The 22,737-nt window shown below is 39.6% G+C and overlaps 1 protein-coding gene across 4 annotated transcripts in view; it reads right to left on the minus strand.

Annotated features, from left to right (window-relative positions):
• Positions 1-3,293: 3,293 nt before the first annotated feature.
• Positions 3,294-22,737, minus strand: part of elovl5 (ELOVL fatty acid elongase 5) — a 28,794-nt gene continuing 9,350 nt past the window's right edge. For all 4 annotated transcript variants that reach the window (XM_088933845.1, XM_088933846.1, XM_088933847.1 and 1 more), the window contains exons 4-9: positions 20,116-20,303; positions 11,953-12,030; positions 9,404-9,575; positions 9,046-9,170; positions 7,665-7,799; positions 3,294-6,620 (exon numbers count right to left, since the gene is read on the minus strand). In XM_088933845.1, coding sequence (XP_088789971.1) covers positions 6,486-6,620; positions 7,665-7,799; positions 9,046-9,170; positions 9,404-9,575; positions 11,953-12,030; positions 20,116-20,303 — 833 coding nt within the window. In that variant the 3' untranslated portion in view covers positions 3,294-6,485. The remainder of the gene's footprint in view (positions 6,621-7,664; positions 7,800-9,045; positions 9,171-9,403; positions 9,576-11,952; positions 12,031-20,115; positions 20,304-22,737) is intronic.

Here is a 22,737-nt window from a genome sequence, read left to right on the forward strand (position 1 = left end):
AGAAAAGTCACTCAAATATGGAAAGAACTGCACACTCCAGGCAGAAGGTGCCATAATCAAGTTCAGAGTCCAAGAGCTGTGAGGTGGCAGAGCTAACTCTGAGGCCACTGCTAACTCAGTCTCCTCCAATATACTGAGACAGTAATATACACAAATATCATAGTGGCTCGACATGAAAAGGAGGGGAGGGATACTGTGGTCACATAGAGGATATTTATATATTTAATCTAATGAATTAAATTACGTCAAAGGCGTCAGTTCTCGTTTTATAGTCAATTTTGTGGTTCACAGCGCCATCTGCTGGTCAGATGCTTAATCGCGTTAAAGTAGAACATATTTTGAGTCACTTTTTACAACTGCTTTGTGAAAATTTTGGTGTGATCTTTGTTGCCTCGTTTACAATACCAGAACTGTTATCTTATTTTCGTTTACACAATCATAAACATGTTATTTAATAAGATTCAATGGAGTCTTTAGGTAGCCGGTCACATCGGGTCCAACCTCTTGCAAAAATGCTGCAATGTGGGTCGTGCTTGTGAACTGGGCACCCAATACCGCCGGTTGGGCGGATTACACAATACGTGTGCATGCCTCCGCAGCGCAAAGTACAGCTTTGCGCCATAGTTTGTTAAAACAACACCTCAATGTCGAAATCGTACCTACAGACAAAACCGAGCTGATTATTTACAGAGGATAGAGGGTACAAAGGGTAGACTTTGAGCATTAGCATTGTCAACTCAATGCAGCCTTTCACCTTCATCTAAGAGATATACTGTAGTGTCCTGAACTACTGGAAGAACCATGAATCTAAATTACCTCTTAAAATGCGCTTTTAAAATATTTTTATGACCAAGACTAAAATTGCATTTAAACAGTGATTATTATTATTATTATTATTATTATTATTATTATTATTATTCAGACTCTTGGCATTAATGCCCTTTTAAAATTATATACATATTCTATTTATGAATGACTGCTCCAGCTGAAGACTTCCAAGAGGAAGATGAGGGACAGTAAATGTTTAGATAAATTAAAGAACAAAATTGTAAATTGATAATGTGTCCTTGCACTTCTATAGCTCTTTTCTGGACACTCCACTCAAAGCGCTTTACAGTAGTGGGGATCCCCTCCACCCCAACAGTGTGCAGCTTCACCTGGCCAACTGGATGATGCGACTGGCAGCTAGAGTGCGCCAGAACTCTCCCCACACGCCAGCTCTCAGTGGGGAGGAGAGCAGAGTGATGAAGCCAGTTCAGAGATGGGGATTATTAGGAGGCCATGATTGGTCAAGGCCAGGGGGAAATCGGGCCAGGACACCGGGGTTAACTACTGTTTTCGATAAATGCCCTGGGATTTTTAATGACCACAGAGATGTAGGACCTCGGTTTTATATCTCATCTGAAGGACGGTGCCTTTTTACAGTACAGTGTCCCCATTACTATAGGCATTAGGACCCACACAGACTGCAGGGGAAGCGCCCCCTACTGGGTCCACTAACACCTCTTCCAGCAGCAGCCTCAGCTTTCCCAGGAGGTCTCCTTTGCAGGTAATGGCCAGGCCGACCCCTGCTGAGCTCCAGTGGGCTGCAGGCTGTGAGTTGTAGGGTGATATGGCTGCAGGGTATACAAATATGCCCATTGCAAGTATTCAGATCCCTGAAGTAAAGATATGGTGGAAGCACCTTTGGCAGCTGTTACAACCACTATGTCTCAACCATTTTTTTCCATTCTTCTTGTCAGATTTGTTCAAGCTCTCTCAAGTTGCTTGTGGACAGCAGTCTTTCCAGAGACTCTTCCTGTCTAGTTCACTCAAAGACAGTCCCTTTCTTATCCTGGAGGGCACTGCAAGAACACTGCAGTGTAGCTCTGGCCATGTGCTTTGGATCATTGTCCTGCTGAAAGGTGAACTTTTGTACCTGTTTAAGGTTTATCTCTAAGATTTGCCAGTTCTGTACTCCCTCTGTGTTCACATCAGTCCTGACAATCTTCCCAGTCCCTGCTGATAAGGAAAACTCGAATATAATGTTGCCACCACCATGCTACTCAGTAGGGATGGTGTTGACTGAGTGATGTGCTATGTTGGCTTTGCATCGGATGTAATGCTTTGCAATTAGATTAAAAAGTTCCAATTTTGTTTTATGGGACAAAACCTTTTGCCACATTTGCAGTATCACTTAAATGTTTGGCTGCAAACGCCATGTGGTATCTGAGATGGGTTTTCCACTCTGCCATACTGGCCAAGTTTGTGGCGTGGCTGAGATAGTGTTGTCTCATGCACATTTACTCCCATCTATGTCACTGAAGGGTGTAACTCTTTCGAAGTCACAGCTGGTTCACAGTTGCATGTGTATCCAATTTCCTCCCTGACCAGCTGCTGAGGTGGGAGGAACAGCCAGATCTAGGCAGTGTCTGGGTGCTATGAGACATTCCACTTCTTGATGATCGACTTTATTGACAGGCATAGTGTTTTTGATTTTTATATCTTTCTTATGATCCGTGGTTTTCTACATCACTATCCCTGGGTTGGTTTGAGAACTCCTTGGTTTTCAATTTGAATTTTTGCTTGAAATTCATTACCTGACTAATTGACTTTACAGGGATAGGTGTGAAATCTGTGAACCACTATTACTGCACACAGTGGCCACTTATCTAATTGTGTGGCTTATTAAGGTAATTATGTACACATACATTAATGTAGCTTTTCCACAACAAAGAGTTTGGTAAAGTCATGATTGTATTATGTATTCAATTTTTCTTTCATAGTGTCTGTTAACTTCTTCCTTTTCTTTTTTTGCTTTGAATGGGTTGAGTAGACTGTGTACATAATCTAGCATATTTGAGTATACAAATAGTAATTTCTACTCGAAGAGTCATGAGTCATCATCTGCATCTAGTCATTTCCCTTCGCTGTACTGATTAGGCCCAAACCTGCTTTGGTTCCGAGACCTGATCCGATCAGGCTTGTCACACTGCAGTTGAATTAGCTTCAGAACCAGGGGAGCTCGCTCAGGACAGAGCGCAGGGCCTACAGACCATCTGCTGCTGCTGTCCGGTGTGAACTTGGCTGAGGTTCCCAAAGGGGGCTGCTCTGTGGAGTACATGTGATGTCGGAACGCTGTCAATGATAGGTGCTCCGTTCCTCTGGCTCCGCACGGCGCTGGGCAGCAGGGAATGCAGTGAGTGCGCTGGATGAAGACCCGGCACAGGTGAGAACTAGTATCCACTGCAGGGGAATAACAATGCGATACCCGCTGGGGGGAGGACTTCACTCCAAGCACTCTACAATTACAATTTTTAGTGTGACATTAACACCTTTTATTTATTGAAATTCAATGACATTACAGTTACATTACATCAGTATTCCCTTCCATTGCAGTACTGTTAGGTGGTTATCACTAATCTGGCTCCATTTAAATCCCAGGATCTTCTTCCTCTAAGCAAAGATGTTTTACTACCACTGCACGTTATATATCCACATCCAGGGAACTATATGCTTTTTCTTACTTTTCAGCATGATTGAGGATTTAACATTTCAGATACACTGATTTTCCATGATCACAGTAAGATATCAAGTTTATCCAATGAAAACTAACAGTGCATGTCAAGACTATAGCATTGGCTGTTCTGCAAGGGCTGATTTACAGGTTTATGAATATGAACAATGAAGCCGTCAGTCAACTCTACTCGATGCCAAGTTGTTAATGTAATGGCTCTCGCCTCTCTACACAGGCTTTAGAGTTTCTATTTTGCATTCTTCACTCGCTGACCCCTGCAATTAATCTTTAAGGCATAAGTGTATTACAATGGACAAAAACACTGTTAAATCTGTGTTACAGTAGCATGCTTTGACAGCAACGAAAACAATCTTAGGAGTTTTACTAAAAAAAAACTTTTAGAACATGAAGAAGCAGCACCTACCAGGTAATTCACTATTAAGGCAATACTTAGTGTACAGTCTCAAATCAAGGTCATTCATTGTGATGTGACAGGTGTTTCCAGGCCTGGTCCTGGAGCCCCACACCCCTGCTGGATTTATTTTCAGACCAGTTCACTAACAGTTTGTGTGACTGGAATATTTGCAATGTTTTGCACTCCAAACTTAGGCATTTTATATTCCTTATAAAATATAATAGTTAAAGGCAATCTGCTTTAAGAACCGAAAACAGTCCAACAGTTCACATGAGTTGTTTATTAAGTCAATTAAAGATTAAATTATGTAACTGAGAGCATATCTGGGAAGAAAACCAGCAGGTGTCAGGCCAGGACTGGGACCCCCGCTCTACTGTGGCAAAACCTGGTTCTTCCACAGCCTGGAAGTGATGAACAGTAAGATGATTAATATACTTTAAGGGGAGCAACATTTGCCTTCAAACATCACAACACCAGAAAACAAAACTCAGTTTAATGAAGATTGTTTTTCATGAAGGTAAGCAGATTTCAAACCAAAATCTAGTTTTTGAAGTGCTTCCACCTGTGTGTCTCATGTCATAATTGGGGAATAAATGGACATCTCTGTTTCACCACTTCCATATGTGTTTGCACTGAAGGATTCGAAAATGCTCATGGCAACAAGGGACATGATTAGAATAGAAATATTCTAAGGAATTTGACATGTGGGAGAGAATGCTGGCTCATTAATTTGTTCTTAGATCTCCTGTGGCTACAGTTCCAGATATATGGCTTAGATAGTGCTGCTGTCCTAAACGCTGAAAAGAATAGAGTGAGGTTTAGTGTTTTTGTTCTGTTTTCATGTTTGCCGCCCACTGTACATTCAATATTGATCAAAACAAAAAAAATGTCCTAGACTTAACCAAGGCCTTTAAAACGGGACAGTTAATGGGGACTTTAACAGCATCAAGAATCTTAAGAAACACATGTGCAAATGTGTTTAAGAGTACACCATACTTTCTCAGCTAACATCACTCCTTTCTAAGATTTCTACGATTCTTAGACTAAAGTGCAGCTGTAAACCAGTGCCTCCTTAAGCTACAGCATCTTTAAGGCCAAAGAAAAATGTCTAAAATTATATTCAGCTGAGCCCTCCCACAACACTGTATTTGCTGTGAGCCTAATTACCACCACTTGATATACGGTATATTAGTAAGGACACTGAACAACTGAGTTGAAGACCACCGCTCCCCTGAGTACAAACAGCTGAAGTCAATAATGCACAATACAATTATTAGTTACACTTGAGATCTTTCTCTGTGCTCACCCATTTTCAACAACATGCCATGAGTATTTAGAAACTTTTTATAGCAGGTGCAACTTGACATTTATCAAGTTATTAATAGAAAAACTGCATGCTAAAAAACATAGCTAACTTCATTTATTCATTCTTCACCAATGTATACAGTTAATTTCCATCTTACATACCGTAAACACTCTCAGAGGTTAAAAACAGCTTTCTAGTGTTAACCTAATTTACAACCTTCTTTCCCTAAAATAAATAAGAGACCTGGCCAAATTAAGATAAAGACTTATTAACATTTAAGATAGATTGGAGAGTAAATGTTTCATGATCAATCCTGGTCAATCCTGGCTTGAACTTTGCCAAACTTTGCTAAAATAAGAAATTTGACTAAATTACGTTACTGCAACTCCAGACCCTTATCAATTCACCGTATTCTGAAAAGCCCCACTCACAATATGTCCTCTAAGATGTACATAAGATTCCACAGACATTAATTAGAAACGTGATATCAATAGCAGAAGTAACTTTAACCTTTAAATGGTAGCACTATACTATACTGCACAATATAGTATGTATACAGTATGATACTGGTACAGTATGTACAGGTAAGGTGTATTACAATGGATTCCACAATAACACAGCAGGGGTCCCTACAAGGAGAGTGAATAATGATATGTGCTATTCTACTGTCATTCATTTCATGTTGGACTACTTTTGACATGGCTGCATTTCCACATTATTCAAACTACTGTTTATATAGCATCTACTTTTCTTTAGCTGGTTAAAGTATACTCTGTACTGCATACTGTACCTTATCCAATGTGCAGCAGGTGAAAAACATGACTATTATCTACCAAGAACACTCACTTAGTGGTCTAGGTTGGGCAAGAATTGTATTTGACATTTCAACATGATTTTGAAACCTTTTGGAGGTTAGCACATAAAACATGAAGTGAGCCAGAGAGATGCAGTTTTTTAGAGAATGAACCTGTCTAGTTTCTTTTTTTAACTAAATAAAAAGGGCACAATATATACAGTATGTATAAACATTCACATACTGTTCCCTTAACCATAATGGGCTCGATTCAATATGAATAATAAACAGGTTGTAATGTGCAAACAGTCTACAATTCCTTAGCATTAGAATGGCTTTGGTTCTTTATCTAAATGGATATAATAGGGCAATCTAGAAATTTAAAATACAATTTAAAATCCTCTTCCTAGCAACGGTACCTCTAAGTGTGCTAGTTTTCAGATTGTGAGATTTCTGCAGGGCAGGGGACAGCACGTCAATCCCCTCTGTGTTTTCTGTGTTTCACCGTCTCTGCCGAGACTCCTGAGACTCCATTCGAGTGTCCATTCATGGACACAGCAGAACCATTCTGGTGCTCTTTCCTCTGGGAAGCTCCTTTCTTATTGTAGGTCTGGGCAACAAAAGGGAAATACAGGTAGGTCAAAGACGAATGAGACTCTATCCAGTGTTTTGACAGTCATTCTTCCTTGTAAAGGAACACGTGAAAGTTAATTTACTTTCAGGACACCTGAAGAAGGCTCTAGAGCTGAAACATTTCATTTCTCCTTTCTGTTTATTAGGGGGAATTAACCTTTAATCATCCCTTTGCAGCCATTGTATGCTGATGCAGCTCCCCCCTCGAACATCCTTTCCTGTACAGTATTTATATTTTCCCATCGCCAGGTATTTCAGTTCTTGTTTTGGATATGGCCAGCCGATATGAGATCGGTGTGTTCTTCAGCTGCGATCCCTGTGACAGCGCGCAGGGGGGCGGGGCAGCTGCAGACAGACTCCTCCCACTGACCTCCTTCAGGCCCCTCCCCCTCTGACACACCCCCAGGCAGCACAGCCCAGCGCAGGAGGTCTGGTGCCGTACCAGCAGGACCGACAGCACCCTGAGTCTGCAAGAGCCTGGGAGGCCACAGGGAGCGCTCATTCAAATCCCAGTCACAGCTGGCTAATAACATGACCCTGGCCTCGAACCTGCATTTGGGTGAGAGCCTTTACCAGCTGATCCACTCAGGAGGCCCTGTTGATGTCATTGCCAATAGAAATGTATTGACTTTACTGTTTATTATTGCTTTCAGTGCCCATTTAGAGACTTGAACAAGTCTTCACACTGTATGTGTGAAATGAAAGCTGAAATGAAAGAACTCTTTCCATCTACATTTTCTGCTTAAGCCAACTGATCTCTCACCCTCACTCCATTTTCTCTTTGTTTGAGAAAGTGCACAATGGCTTTCTTTCAGATTCTGCATTCACCCAAACAGAAGTAACTTTTAGACTCTATTCTACGTCCACTCATTTAAATTCACTACAAACAGAACTGCCTGCCTCCTGCCTTGCAAACAGAAAAACCAGTACCAAAAGTTTAAGTGTGTGGTTGAGGTAACCCTGGAATTAGAAAGTAATCAACAAGACAACAACTACTGAACAATTCAGAAGGTGTTCTTACCTGTATGTAGAAGTTGGAGAAAAGAACGATCAGTGTAATCATGTAACATATCTGGAAATACAGCCATCCCATAGGGAACCCACATGGCCAAATGACAGCGCACACAGTTTGGAACATAGTTAACACAAACTGAATCTGAAAAAAGGAGATGGAAAAGCACAAAGAAATGTATGTTTTTAAATGATGAGTTAAATGAGCTAACACTTTAGAGTAAGGTACTGAGGTTGTGGTTTACTGTAGCAGTAAGAGCATGCATAAATGACCAGTTCAGAAAGAACAGTGAAGAACAAGCCAGAGGGCGCAATCTGGAAGCACATTTAAAATCCAGAACAGGAGGCGTCCTTCAAGAAGCAGCTGGAAGAGATCCTGGGATCAATTAGCTCCGCACAACCAAACTGGCTCGATGCGTTGAATGGTCTCCTCTCATTTGTAACTCTTGTTAGGTTCTTTAATCAAGCAACTGCTTCTGTTTTATCTTAATCTTAATGTCGACAGTAAATGCTCCTTTCAAACTTGTCTTTCCAAACAGAATGCACCAAGGCAGGCGTGTTCGAGGTGCCCCCATGAAACCCCTCTCCCCCAAGGTGAGAGCTGACATGAGGTTTATTAGGTTTACTAGGTTGAAGACCACAAGTATAAAAGGCAATCAAATGCTAAGCCCTGCATTCGTATACTAAAGTAACAAAGACAAGGCCTACAGTAAATACTAGGTTATGCAGTACTTGGGCAACATCCTTAATGTTAATGTTATGAAGAAGCTACTGTATATGAGTAAGGTAAATATTCTGTCAATTCAGTTTAGAGAACACTGTTAAATGGTCCACATCTTGCTTTTCTTTGCACTGTCCTTTCGCAGTGATTCAATTTCAGCTCCCTTAGCATCTCCTTTCCTTCAGGCTGCTGCCTACATTTTCTTTAACAGAACCAGTGTTGACAGACTGTCACGGAAAACACGACAGAACTTAATAAAAACAGAACTGTTGCCAACATAATCACATTTGACCTTCATTAAATAAAATACCATGAATTTTCCATGTTGAGAATTTTCAACATTTTCCGATATAATATATCCTCAATCAATGTGCCGTTCTTTCTTGTGTTCCTGCTTTATCTGCAAATGGCAGCTTGTTTCCTTGACCTTTTTATATCAACCTTAATTTTTAATCGTTTCCAATTAACACTGAAAATCGATGCTTGTTAAACTGTAGAGGACAGCCAGCCTGCAAGCCCATGTTTCTGCTGGAGAAAGCATTAAGCTTTTTGCTGGTGTATTCAGAATTGTCTTTATACATGTTGTTCTGTTTGAGTGCAAGAAATCATCCGTCTGCATTGTGTTCATTTTTGGGTGAGCAGCAGCGTGACTATAGGCACTGAAACTCACCAGCTGTCCCTGAGTAATGTATTTCTTCCACCACAGATAGGGGCGCATTGCTGGGATGGCGGAAAGCCCATAGTAGGAGTACATTAAGACGTGAATGAAGCTGTTGAGAGTTGCTCCAAAATATGCTGAATGAAAGAATAAGGAAAAGCAAAGCAACAATGAATGGTACTTATTCAACCTTACCATGCTTAAATGTGAACAAAAGGAATATTTCTCAAAAATACCTCTGTCACCTGTACTCACTCCACAGCTAACCTTCTAAAGCAAATAATTAATACAAGCTTTAAAATGAGCAATACTTCTGCCCTGGGTGGATCATTTACAAGACTATAAGATCAAGTGGTACGTTTTGACTTACAATGTCCGCAAGGCACCCAGTTCATGACAAACCACCAGATGTTCAGCATGCTGGCATGATGGTAGACGTGCAGAACTGTAATCTGGTGGTTGTTCTTGCGTAAAATGAAGAAAAATGTGTCCATGAACTCAATAAGTTTGGAGAAGTAGTACCACCACAGGACGTGTACAATCTAGAAACAAAATGATGAAGAAACCATAAACAGACAAACAGTGGCTTCAGATTAAGAGCCAATGTGCTGCACCCCACTAAACTATGTCTCCCAGGACAGGAAACATCTGGAAAGTCTCCCATCTGGCCTTGGTTCAGGAGTCACAACCCTTCTCTCACTCATCAACTGGAGCAAAATGAGCAAAGAGACCATTCTGATTTTGGAAATGATTATTAAACAAGAAAATAACATACTTTGGTGTCCAAATAATCAACTATAATCTTCAACTTGCAAATATGCACACAGGGATATACCAAACAATGCATAAATATAAATACATAATACACAGAAAAAAGGTAACAAGGCCTCAGTTAATCCAAAACAAACGATTTTAGGGGGAATGAATAAATATAGCACTTTAGCACCAAGTTCTTGGCTGTGAGCCCAAGTGTGTGTCCATGGTAATGCCAAGCAATATTTACATTCACATTTTTTCATCTGGGAGACACTTTTATCCAAAGTGACTCACAACTGACACAACTGCAGTATCAGATTAAAGATGGCTAGTCTGGAAAAGTCATATATTGAATAGCGCAACCGATTCAGTCAATCTGAAATCAATGGCCATCCAAATCAATTCAGTCAATCGAGCCAGAAGCACGTTGTTTTTATCCAGTAAATTCACAAAGTCTGGGTTCATAAGGCTGACAGCTAAAACAATCTTGCAGAAGACTGTTGGACTGCTGTGCTAGCTAATGTAAAGTATTGTCTAGGTTGTCTGCATGTAAACTTCCAAAGGGATCTCTGCATCTGAAGTACTTGTGCGTGCAGTCTGCAGTTGGTTATGATAATAATTACATATTAATATAAGCAGGTCACTCCTGGGTGGCTCAGCTGGTAAAGATGCTCTTCTGAGCAAAGCCTGAGCTCTAAGATCACAGATTCGAACCCGTGTCCAGTGACTCGCCGAATGTAGATGGGATTCCCCAGGCAGCAGTGCCCTACTTACTTCCTTTATAGTCCCAGATGGGAAATTTGCTTTGTAGGCAGATAAAAGACACAATACAGAATCCATTAAACACAACATGTACCCATTGACAAATAAGAAACGCTCGTGCATAAGATGAGAAAACAAGTTAGTAGCTTGAGTAAACGTCACAATTTAGAAAAATAAATAAATCATGAAATTGGGTCATCAGAGCACGAGATACATACATAATATACATGCAGGATGAGTAAATAAGGTCAAATATACAATCACTTGTCAAACGTAAGCAGGTTAACAGCCATGGGAATAAAGGGCAACTTAGTTATAGTGCACTTAACGTGGGTAGTCTAACTCAACACCCAGATGGGAGGAGCTCAGTTTCACTGTGTGAGGGGAGTCGTGACAGTCAGTGACTATACTGACCTTCTGCACTATTTGTTTGATGTACAGTAGATGTTTGCCAGCTGTAGCTGTTGTGCACCTGTCATTCTGCTGGCTATCTTCGCTGTCCTGCTCAGTCTGTTTTTATTGTATATATTCAGGTTATTAAACCAGGCTACCACAGTGAATATTAGAAAAGATTCAATAAAAGTTTCGGCAACTGTCTGAAATGTGCTTAGCAAGGCCTCAGTAATGCTACTGTGCTGAAATGCAATTTCCCTTGTGAAAGATGTGTTTCTGAAAATAAGCAAACACAATGACCTTAACAATCTATCACATTTCAAAACACCTGGAGAACAACGTAATCGTTACTACAAATCAGAATTATTCTGCTGAGGCAATGTAAGCTGACAGCTAGTACAATAAAATTCAAGTCACAGGTGCTGCAATTCTCAGTGTTCTGCAAGGTGAGGGCCTGGTGCTCTTTCTCGCTGTGCATCATAAAACCAGCACAAAGGGATGACGACTCTGGCCAGACAAGAATGCTTTGGTAGTTTTGAAAATGGAAGGGGTGATAAATGCCGGCCACAAAGTGGCAAGTATTTCTGGTCAATATAGTGGTGCTCTATTGTTGAAAGATACCCAAATGAACTACGATACAACACTGCAAAAAACAATCTCAAGGAGCAAGAAATCCTTGAAAAGTGCTGTAAGAAAAAAGTTGTGTGGTTATTCATCCGCATGTTGTCCAGATCTCTGTGGTATTTCATTATATTTCGATCTTTTCACCCTTTTCCTACAAGCAAGTCTGAAAAGGCGACCCTCACTGTTCGTACCCCTAAATCTGTCTCCAAGGAAACAGTTATCTGTTTTGTTACGAGCGGCTTTTGGGGGTGGGGGCTTAGGTCAAGTAACTTTTTCTGGCAGGCAGACTAAAAACCATTTTTCATGATATTATCTTGAAAAATGTACTGCAAGGAATGAGGTGATAGGCCTGCACCCTATGGACGCCACTCATTTCTGACTTACCTTCGTGTCAGCCTCCCCTGCACTGTGTGTGTCCTGGCAGAAGAAATTGTACCCTCCTTGCCACACTCCCACGACAAGCTGCGCAAACAAAAGGTCACAGCATTTTAGAATCCTCACCACCAAAAGCAGACCCAGCCGATACTCATGAAGCAAAGCTGTTTCCTTTCCTAATGTCTCCCTGCAAGGCTGAACCCACTAGCTATGTTTACTGCAGAGATGAAGATCTCATCCATCTTGGAATAAAGCAGGGTGCTGGCTTCAACAGCATGGCTGGGTAACCTGTTCCACAATTCCACCGCCCGGCTTGTAAAGACGTCAGATAGAAATGGAAATAACGTTCAAAGTCATAAGAATATTATTGTTAAGGAATCATGGCATCAGCAGCACAATGTAATTAATATCTCCTGACTCTTCTGCATTCAGAACAGACACATTTACATCACTAAACTGAAGCCATGTGTTCAGGTTAGTGGTCAGTATGCTAAGTATACTAAGGATGCCCATGTCTTTGCAATTTCATGTTAATTCTGTACAACAGCCCTTGAAGCTGCTATAGGGCCACAAACGCACCCCCCACAGACACACACAAACATATTTAAACTGTCATTAAAGTAATTCGGTTTAGTTGAGAGTTCTCTTAAATACCTGAAGAGAGGAGTTATAGTACACGTCTTTGTGTATGTCTTCTATTTAAATCTTTTTTGCTTGTTTTTTCTGAAATTACTTTTTCCAGGCGAATGCATTACTCCAACACTGAATGAGAGAAACGACTTGGTGAAGTTTATTAGTGGAATACCAGTCTTAAAGTTCTACGGTGTTTTTCTAAGCAATAATTGCTTTCACTAAACAACTGCTGCCTTAAGACGACTTAAGTGTTTCTTCTAACTTCTGCTGTTGATTAATTATATTACAATTTATTAGCAGTTTTAGAAAAAGTAAGCTTTCAGACTTTTCCACCTGCCTTCAGCAATTCACACTAAAAGAGACAAGGTCCTTAAATCATAATAAAACACATTATGTACATAACAGAAAACAGACTGCTGACGCTAGTAGTAAACTAGCCAGTAAAACTAGCCCACTGTGTTTCAGAACTTTGCACAGCAGTAAATAGCTTCCCTTGTGCCCTTCCTGACAGTCAAGGCAGCTTCCCATATAGTAAAACAAGAGCAAAACATTCCTCAAGGATGAAAATGAGAATCATGTAATAGGGTAACGCAAACTAAATAAACAATTTACAGCTTCTAGGTCCCCACATACCAGTCTATACACATATCAGTGGGCTCCAAGAAGACTTCATGCCTCTGGCATGTGAGATAAAAAATGCAATTGTCATCCGCAGGGCCAGACGGTTAAAAATGCAGTCTAAAAGCTGAACTTAAAGAAATCTCTCAGAGTAAAGGACGCTTGCATCCATCGTCAGTGAATAATACAAAGTACTTCAGTGCTTGTCAGCTCTTGTATTTTCTCTCCTTCCTTTAGTATGGAATTTCCTTTAGTTAAAGTTAAAGTGGGGCGTCTTCTCTTGCATCTATTCCAGGCTGTGGGCGGGTGTATCATTTCTACTGCCTGTGAGTCATTCTTAACTGTTACTCACCACTTCCTCTCCTTTCGGGACAGCCCTGGACGGACATAAACGCTGTCAGGCCAATTGTGCAAATAACAGACAAAGTGAAGAGACCAAGGCTTTGTATTACAGCAATCTGTTGTCATAACAGTGAATAGAAAATATTTGTTGCCTCATATGTTGCATTTATACCAACCCTGTGCGTATGTTCGAATTCTGGAGACAGACTCTGGGTAAATCAACCAGCTCCAAAGGACTCAAATATCTCCTTCACAAAATCCTTTAAAGAGCATCAGCACTCCAATCCTTATCAAAAAGCACGTAAACGATTTTTATTTTCCTTTCCGCTGAGTGAAACACAATGAGGGCAGCTGTCACGATACTAACTTTCATGGCAAGATTTTAACATCAAAAAGACAAAAGTAGAGATAATGCAGAAAATAACAAGTCTGATTCATACGCAGGTACTAAATTAATCAGGTTTATAAATACACGTTTAGTGCGATTCTGCAGGATAGAACAAGAAACACCTCAGGGTCCAAACCCAGCAGATCAGATTTGTCTGCTGATCTCCTTCATTAATACAGATGTGTACAGTTCAGATTCTGTAACAAGACTATTCTAAGGTCAGACAGTGTTTCATATTGTCTTTCCAAATTAGTGTAGTTGTAAAAGCATTAATTTTAACCATTAATAAGCAGATTTAAAAAGAGACCTATTTAAGAATTCTAACCGATATAATATGACCCCTCTAGTTTTTAAATTCGTAAAAAGCTTTACATTTTTATGGCACTTCCTTTTATTCTAAGTGTCTTAAAATTAATCACATTTAGGTGTTTTTATGGATATATCTTTCTTTATCTACTTCAAAATATGGATGCATAGGGTAATAAATATTTTACTTCACAGTAGCAGTGTGTTTAAGCGTTAAGTCGAGTCCGACTCTTCGTGACCTCATGGACTTCAGCATGCCAGGCCTGTCTGTCAACAACTGCGCCTCTGAGCTCTTGCAAATTCATATTCATTTCTTCAGTAATACTGTCTATCCATCTTAAATAGTAGTAGCAGTAGCAATGGTAAAATACTACACCAGAATCATGTGGCTCCTCACTGAAAGACAGGATACGATCTGGTGTCTGTGACCCAACTTAGAGTTAATATCAGAGCAAAACTAATCAAGCAGTGAGTGTCCTTTCCAAAGACGAGGTCAGCTTATTTCTACTTCCTCAAGCATCTCCTCTTTTATACCAAGTGCGATTTCCATAGCAACCATCAACTTGTGGCTCCTCTTTGTTCACTGTTGTACAGCTGTGTCTCTCAAACTCCCAAATGTTGTTGCTCAAAGGAGCTCTTGTTCAAATGTTGCTTTAATTGAAGGTTTCAAACAGTTATGTTTTTAAACCCATCTATGTCAAAAATAAATTACCCAACTATTACTCAGGAAGCCATATATGGTGAAAGAGCCCAGCCTAGTGTATTAAGTTTTATGACAAAATAATACTCTCTTCACATTTTGTCTTTTGAAACTTGTGTTAACAAGAACCAACTGGTCATCAATTGTTTTGTTTTGTTTTTTTGCATGCAGTAGTCTGCTCTTCAGTTTTGACTAATGCTCTCCTAGTTAAGCAACAAATACTCAATACTCAATTGCTACCTTCAGAGGTAGGAGAGCATATTTTGTAACAGTACGCTCTTCCCCAGCAGTCTCTGGGGGCATGTTGTTTATGCTGCCATTAGGTCAGATTCATCATAGGTGTGGAGTCAGCTTTCACATCTGTGCTGATTACACTGAGACTTACAGCATGTTCATGCAAAACAGCCTGATGAAACAGGAACAAAAGAACAAAATGATCACTTAATATAAAGATTACACTATAATTCTTTTTAGTGTTTTAAAGGAATACATGTTGTCCAATCCATTATATGATCATTTCTGTTCCTATTTCATGAGACGTATGAATAAGTCTACAGGGTACCACAGGTGATGTTAAAAAACGGATTCAACAAAACCTTTTACATCTGAACTCTGACGAAACCTAGATGTTATGCTGTTTCCCTCTCCTTATGAACTTGGCAAATGTGTCAACCTTAGTTTTGACCACTAAGTGCCCTATAATCGCTCCAAGTAGTCTTGTTGGGAATCTTGTTGGGTGCTGCCTTTAAACATGTTCTGAAAGTGTCTTTTTTGTCATATTAATATTTTATCACAATAGTGCTGGTAGCCAATCATATCTCCCAGTGTGAAGCAAAACAGACACTATCTGTTATTGTGTTTTCCAGGCTTGTTTTTTGTCATGCAGCGTTTACTAGTGTCTCCAAACATGATCTTAACAAGCTGCTGTATGCTTAATGCTTAGCTGCTCGGATCTTTACAATGTGATAGCACCTACAGTATTTTCACTTCTTGCACTGACTCCCTGTGGATATCAAATTCAAATCACTGCTACTCACCTTTAAGAGCTTGAGCAGTTAGGCTCCTGACTACAGTGAACTGTTAACTACAGTTATCCATTATTTGTGCTCTCTGGACTCTTTCTGGTCCTTCTTTCAGTTCCCAAAATTAAGTTCCAAACAGTGTGAAACAGTGACTTGCATTCTGTTGCTCAAAGGCTGGGGAATTATCTCCCTACTCATATCAGATCTTTTAAATTCAGGCCTACCTTCACTTTTACTCTGACGCGTCCGTATAAAAAAGGTTGTTAAATATGCATCTGAAAAAGAATTTAAGAATTTGCCTCTTAACACAATGGTTCAAGTGTTTCATCAAAAACAGTGAACCAGAATGAGAATTGTTTCCCAGAGCTGTTACATTTTTGGAAAGCAAACAGAGAGTGCCGAAATTGAGTGTGATATGCAAAGCATGCAAAGGGCCACTTATTCTGTTGATTTCATATCCTGTAGGGAATTTCCATTCAATTCATACTGCAACTGTTGCACTGCAGTTCATCAAAGACAGCAGTATATAGGCCACCGAGTCACAAAGGGGCTCGAGCTTTCTATTTCGGTAATGAGGAGAGTTTATGCTATTAACACACAAGACTTGAGAAAAGTTTCTTTTGACTGGTCCACTGATTTCACCCACTTTCCCAGCAACACAACCTAGATCACCTTCACAGCTCATGTAGGGTTTTTGTGAGACCTGTCCCCAGCAGTACATCATTAATACACATTAAAGACCCTAACTCCATTAACAACCAGTATACAGCCATACTTTTGATACAGTATGAAAGTACTCAAGGTTATGGTATTAACTTCAGTAATTAGTACTTTAAGCTACAGTACTTGTTTATTTCACCTTAGCACAAATACCTTATTTTCATGAATACATCTGTCTGCCCATAGAATCATCTCTTATGACAAAGCAGTATTTTGTAAGCAATAAATGACAAAGATCTTTATCTGTTCACAGCAGAATGTTAGAAAACTATATTATTATAATTTGTAGAAGACTTTTTTAAATTCAGATTGCCTCTAATGCATGAAGTAATACTTTTACAACAGACCACATTGAAGGCTGATTGCAACAACACTGAATTGATTGTAAGGACTGGAGACTGAATGTGAAATCCCTGAACTTAACACATCTTGTAAAATCTAATGTGTCTATTAGCTAAAAAGCTGAATCTGACAGTGACTCTGCTGACATCAGTATTGGCTGCCAGAGACAGTATATCACAGTTTGAGGTTATAATTCAGTTTTAAACCTTGACAGATGTCAAGAATTTCTAAATCATCTGCTGTACAGAAAACTACTAAAATCTATTACAGAGATCACTCTACACTGGATTTGTAAAATACTCACTGTCAATAGTGAAAACGTAAAGCTCAATGGCAAGGAAATGTGCAAGCTGATGAATGCCCTCCTCATTAATTTGTCATCATTGCCAAAAAGCATTACATAATCTCCGGTAATTCCCCTTGCTAAGTAATGCTGCCTAAAATCCTTTGTCTCGTATTCTACAAAGAACAGGCAGTCTACTGCTGTGCAGAATTGTAAAAACATGCTCTTGTGTTACTGTGTACAAACTGTACAAATTGTAACCTGTTATTAACACAACACACTAACACTAATATTGTACACTAGTTAAATTAGTGACCCAGTGTCCTTCCATATAAATTTGAAAGAATCATGTCTTGGCACTTAATTAACAAAATAACCCCTTTTGTACTTGTAACCCTGATACGGATGTATTCTGTTTAGTCCTCTGGGAGAGTCTTACTTTGGTCTTATGGTCTTACATCAGACCACCAAACTGAAGGCCAGCCAACAATACAATAGTAGAGCTATGCGAGAAGATGCAGGGGTTAACTTGTTTGGACTTTCCAAAGGAGCACTTTCCCATCAGCAGGCAGAGAAACTAAGCCATGCCACACTGAAGGACAAGACTGTAGACCCACTCCTGTGTTGTGCTCATGCAAAACCCCCATGTACTACACAAAGACAGTGGTGTAGTACAGGTAACAATAGCTTTTGCATGAATATTGTATAAACATGGTCAAATCTAAACAGGGAAAAACTGCTTGGAGGAGTGAGCTACCCCTCATTGCATGAGCTTCTTATTTATAATTCAGATTCAAAGAAACAAACGGCTATTAATGTGCATTTATGAAACACGTAACTAGATTGTTCTCCTAATTCCCAGGACTCAGTGATAAGTTTGTGCAGTGTTCTACTTTCTCCATCCTCACTGACTGAGCTGAAGAGTCTGCTTCTCCATGACAACGACACGAACGCTTCCCGGAAACTCGCAGAGGGAGAGAGGTGGCCAGATACTGTGGCCCAGCGCTGCCTGCTGAATAAATCATCAACTACCGGGAGAACACAGAAAGTCTCCTTGGGATTCCAAGACAATGACTAAAAAGGACAATCTCCAGAGGACATCTGCAACACAGCACACTTCTCTGGGAAGATAAATCCCTAAATCAGCTTCAGGTGACCTTCTGCTAAAAATCGCACTGCTCTTTTCCCTGTTTGAAAACAGCAATGTCAGAAACAGTGCATTCCTTTGAATACACAGCAGTCATCTTATCTGGTTACAAGACAAAAAAACAATTAAAAAAGATGTTCTAGCTATTATTACATTATTTTGCATTTCAGATTAATTTAATTCTAATATATTTAATCAAATGAAACCACCAAAAATACAGGTCAAAGCATCATTATATGTTTTTGTTATAAAAAGTGACATACATACTGTCACAATGCAAAACATTGATTTCATCATCATCATTTTCTACCCACTCACTCCTGGTGAGGGTGGTAACAGGCTGAGCAGAGTAGACCAGACTCCCACGTGAGCAGGGAGGATCTAGACTGACATTCATTTTAAAAATTAGGCAAAGTTAGTATCGCGTATGGCCTCCCAGAGCATCAGCACGGTCCAGGCTCAGACCTGATCTGCCTCTGTGTAGACTGCTGTGGGATGTCCTGCTACTCTTCCCGGGCGGCTACAGCCAGCTGGCTAAGGCTAGCAGGTTACAGCTGTCTCCTCTTGCATTGGCCCCGCCGGAGTGCTACTGGAGTCAGGCCAGGCAAAAAGGCCAGCCACAGAAACGTCTCCACAGGACAGGCCATTGCAATCCTCGCACTCTGCGGACCTGCGCTGTCCTGCTGGGAGATCAGTGCTTGTGGATTGGCACACAGGAATGCAAAAACTGCGGCAATGCAGCTCAAGAGCAATGAGCTTGGCATTATTTCCCAGGACATCCCTCTCACATACTGGTTTGGTTACGCCAAACGCAACCAGGCAATCTTCTCTGTTGAACTGGGCTGTATCATTTTGCTGTTCTTTTGTTAAATGAAATCATGTCCTTTTGAATGTCTGCTTTATGCAAAGCTATTTAGACTACAGGATAACATTGTTAAAGCAAGACACATTGTCCAATCTTTTGTCCATTTTTTGTTCCTATTTCATCAGAGATACGAATAAATTTCTTTATTAGTACTGCTGAGAACCTAAAGAGCATATTTTTATTAATTACATGCAACACATTTCACCCTTATATGTGACAAATATCATATTTGTATTAATAAATTTAATAGGAAGGTTAATAAATGTCCACGCTTTATGAGAATTGTTCTTTTATGCAGAAAAGAAAAAATGTACTTGTGGTGGGTTCAATCTTAGAAGCTTTTCAGACCCACAGTATTCAGCAGCACAAAGATTCAATTATTTGTGAGGTCTGGCATCTAATGCTGCCTGTCACTGCTGAAACAAAGCCTTTAATCTTCAGACTCTTTTTCCTCTGTTGAGCAGATTTGTGGGACAGTCAGCCCTTCTCCTGTTGCAGTGAACTACCTAGACTTTTCTTCCATAAGGACCGACAGACAGTTAAAGCAACGAAAACAGCAGAGCAGGGATATGGGAGAAAGGCACTGCAATGTCACATCCACCAAGCTGTTAAAACAGCAAAACCACAATGTTTTACAAATATCTGACTCATTTTCCTCTTGTGTTCTGAGCAGGACTCTAATTAGAATATGAGTTACCAGCAGCCCAATAGCTGACCAATAGCAAAAAACAAGCACAGAGTTTAGGACTGGCAGGGATTTTCCCCAACTACCTATGCTTAACAATCACAGAATGTTTTCAGCTTACCTCATAGAACATGTAAAAAGACAGCAGCGTCAGACCCAGGTTATAGACGACAAGAATACCCCTGCAAGAAAAGGGCTGTCTGTTGTTCATGTATTTCGGTCCTATCCAAACAATGACGAGGTACATGAGTGTAAGCAGAAAGGTAGGGGGATAGTTATCAAGAAGAAACCACCCTCTAACCCTGGGATCTGAAAGACAGAAAACCAAAAAGGCTGTTAGTGTTTGTTAAGCAGCAGGCAATATCTCGTATCAACCACAGGCAGTGTAAACCCCACCAGGTGACACCAAAGACAGACAGAAAGCGGAAATTAAATTAAACACAGGTGATGGGTCGCAGACATTAAATAGAGGTGATGGGTCACTGACACAGGCAGAATCAGAGCTGGCGCTGTGTTAGAGACACATACATCAAGACACAGAGCCCAGACATGGCGAAGGATAATGGGACACTGACGTGTTAATGACTGTAGTCTGTCAAAACCATATTTTAGGAATTTCTAAGGAAAGGAAAATCCACTAACAAAATATTACAAATCATTAAGCATTATTCATTAACGTGCAGAAATAAAGCATTTATGATTTTTTTAAAATGTTTTGATCTCTGGAAACGTATTTTTTCTCTGTTCTGTGTCCTGCGCACATTTATAAGGGGTGGAGTGTTTTTAATACCCTGCTCTTGTGCTACAGTAAAACACAACAGTTGTATAATTGTATAATAAGGCACCATTGAGTTTGAAACATTTTCAACATTTCAAGTGACTCAAAAAATCAAATTTTATCTCTTTTTAATCTTGAATAACCATATGCCTGAAGTGATGTAGCTAAGCAACAAATTACTAATGGGCGCAACATGAGTTCACGCCACAGTTAAACATATTTCTGAGAATAACAAGCCAAAACAATGTGAACATGAAGAGTTTACACAGGCCAAACTACTTACTAATAGTTATCTGCCTTTTTTTGGTTTCTACATTGTACTGCTGTGTGATTCCTTGTTTGGGCTTTCTGATCTAGTGTGGGTACTTATCAACACTCTTGAGCTATATTTTTCTATTTGCAGTCACAGGCACTAGGAAAAGGTTTTCATCTCCATTAACTTGTACTTGAATAGAGTATGTTAATTCTGGCATTCCACATACAATGACGCTTGTTAGTATTTTTATAAAGTGTTTTTCTTTCATCTCTGTGTAGACAATACAGGTTAAATACAGGCCTTTTTGAAAGCTAAATTCGTAGAAGAAGGCACTGTTACTTTTAAAAAGCAAAAACATATAACGGTCTTATAATAGCACTCTGACATACTAATGTAAAAAGGTCCTTAACAAATTCAGCTTCTGACAACACTTGTGAACACACTGGGGATGGTGTTGGAAGACTGAAAAGTGCTGAAATACTGTTGATGATGGCAGCCATAGGAAGGATAAAGTAAGGCATACAGTACTAATAATATAGAGGTATTATTTCTTTTAAATTACTGACAAGTACAAATCTTTTAAGGGCTTTTTAGGCTTGTTATTTTTATTGGTGTGAACTATTCCAGGTTTATAATTGTGTATGTATAAGAACATGTATGTATAAGAAAATCAATGTATAGGACAGGTGAACAACACAGGCAAATAATCTGAACATCATTTGTCATACTATCAATTGGTCAGATAATTAAACATACTGCAGATACTAGCAGTGATTCTGCCAGAACACTGTATGCTACCTTCTCATACAGTAAAATGTAATTATTACAAGATGGGATAAAGATACCTTTGAGAGAATACACAGCCTGGGTTATTATTTTCAATAGACTACTTGGTAGAGAACACAGTGCAGTTTTTCACCCTTTTAGACTGTTCAACTGAGAATATTAAAGACAATTTAAGCCTTTTTAATATAATACATGACAATGAAAACATAAAACATTCAATCTGTGTGCACGTCCGTGATCCTAAACTTTCCTTTTCTTCTCTCCCCATATTGCACACCTTTGTGGTGATACTTGTTTCACCTTTTTTTGGGTTAAAACAGGTTTACTTCTGTTTTTTTACAATCTGCTCAGTACACCTCACTGAAGGAATCCTTAGCCATTCAATCTATTATTCAGATATTCTGTTCACAGAGTTCAATTCTGATAACCACAAAGGACTACGGTGGAGCAGACTGACGAGACTGTATCCTGAGTTGACTTGTCAGCACCATCTTTAATGATTAATTACATCAACACATACAGTACATGTCTTTGTTTATTAATAGCAGTTAAATTACAGTATTTTGTGTATGTCCTATCAATGCAGCGCTTTTTTTCAATGAAGCACAATTTTGGCAGACATGGAAAAGGAACTTGCAATCCTGTGTTTTTTTCACTGCAGCTATTACAGCCCTGACTGAAAGAGCCAGAAAGAACTAATATAAGGAAAGAGCTCCACAGGACCCTGGTTTGAGTCTCAGTGCATTTTGGTTCCTTTGTAGTATCTGTAAAGCTGACGAGTACCTACATTTCCTCATTTCAATATCTGTAACTGGTTTAAATATTCACTCTACAGTATAAGCGTATGAAGTATATTAAAAGTATAAATAACACTGTCATCAGCTGAGCTTATTTGAAAACAAAACAATCTCATGACCTTCCAC

The sequence above is a fragment of the Atractosteus spatula genome, chromosome 15 (assembly GCF_055471065.1).
Source record: "Atractosteus spatula isolate fAtrSpa1 chromosome 15, fAtrSpa1.hap1, whole genome shotgun sequence".
Taxonomy (NCBI): Eukaryota; Metazoa; Chordata; class Actinopteri; order Semionotiformes; family Lepisosteidae; genus Atractosteus; species Atractosteus spatula.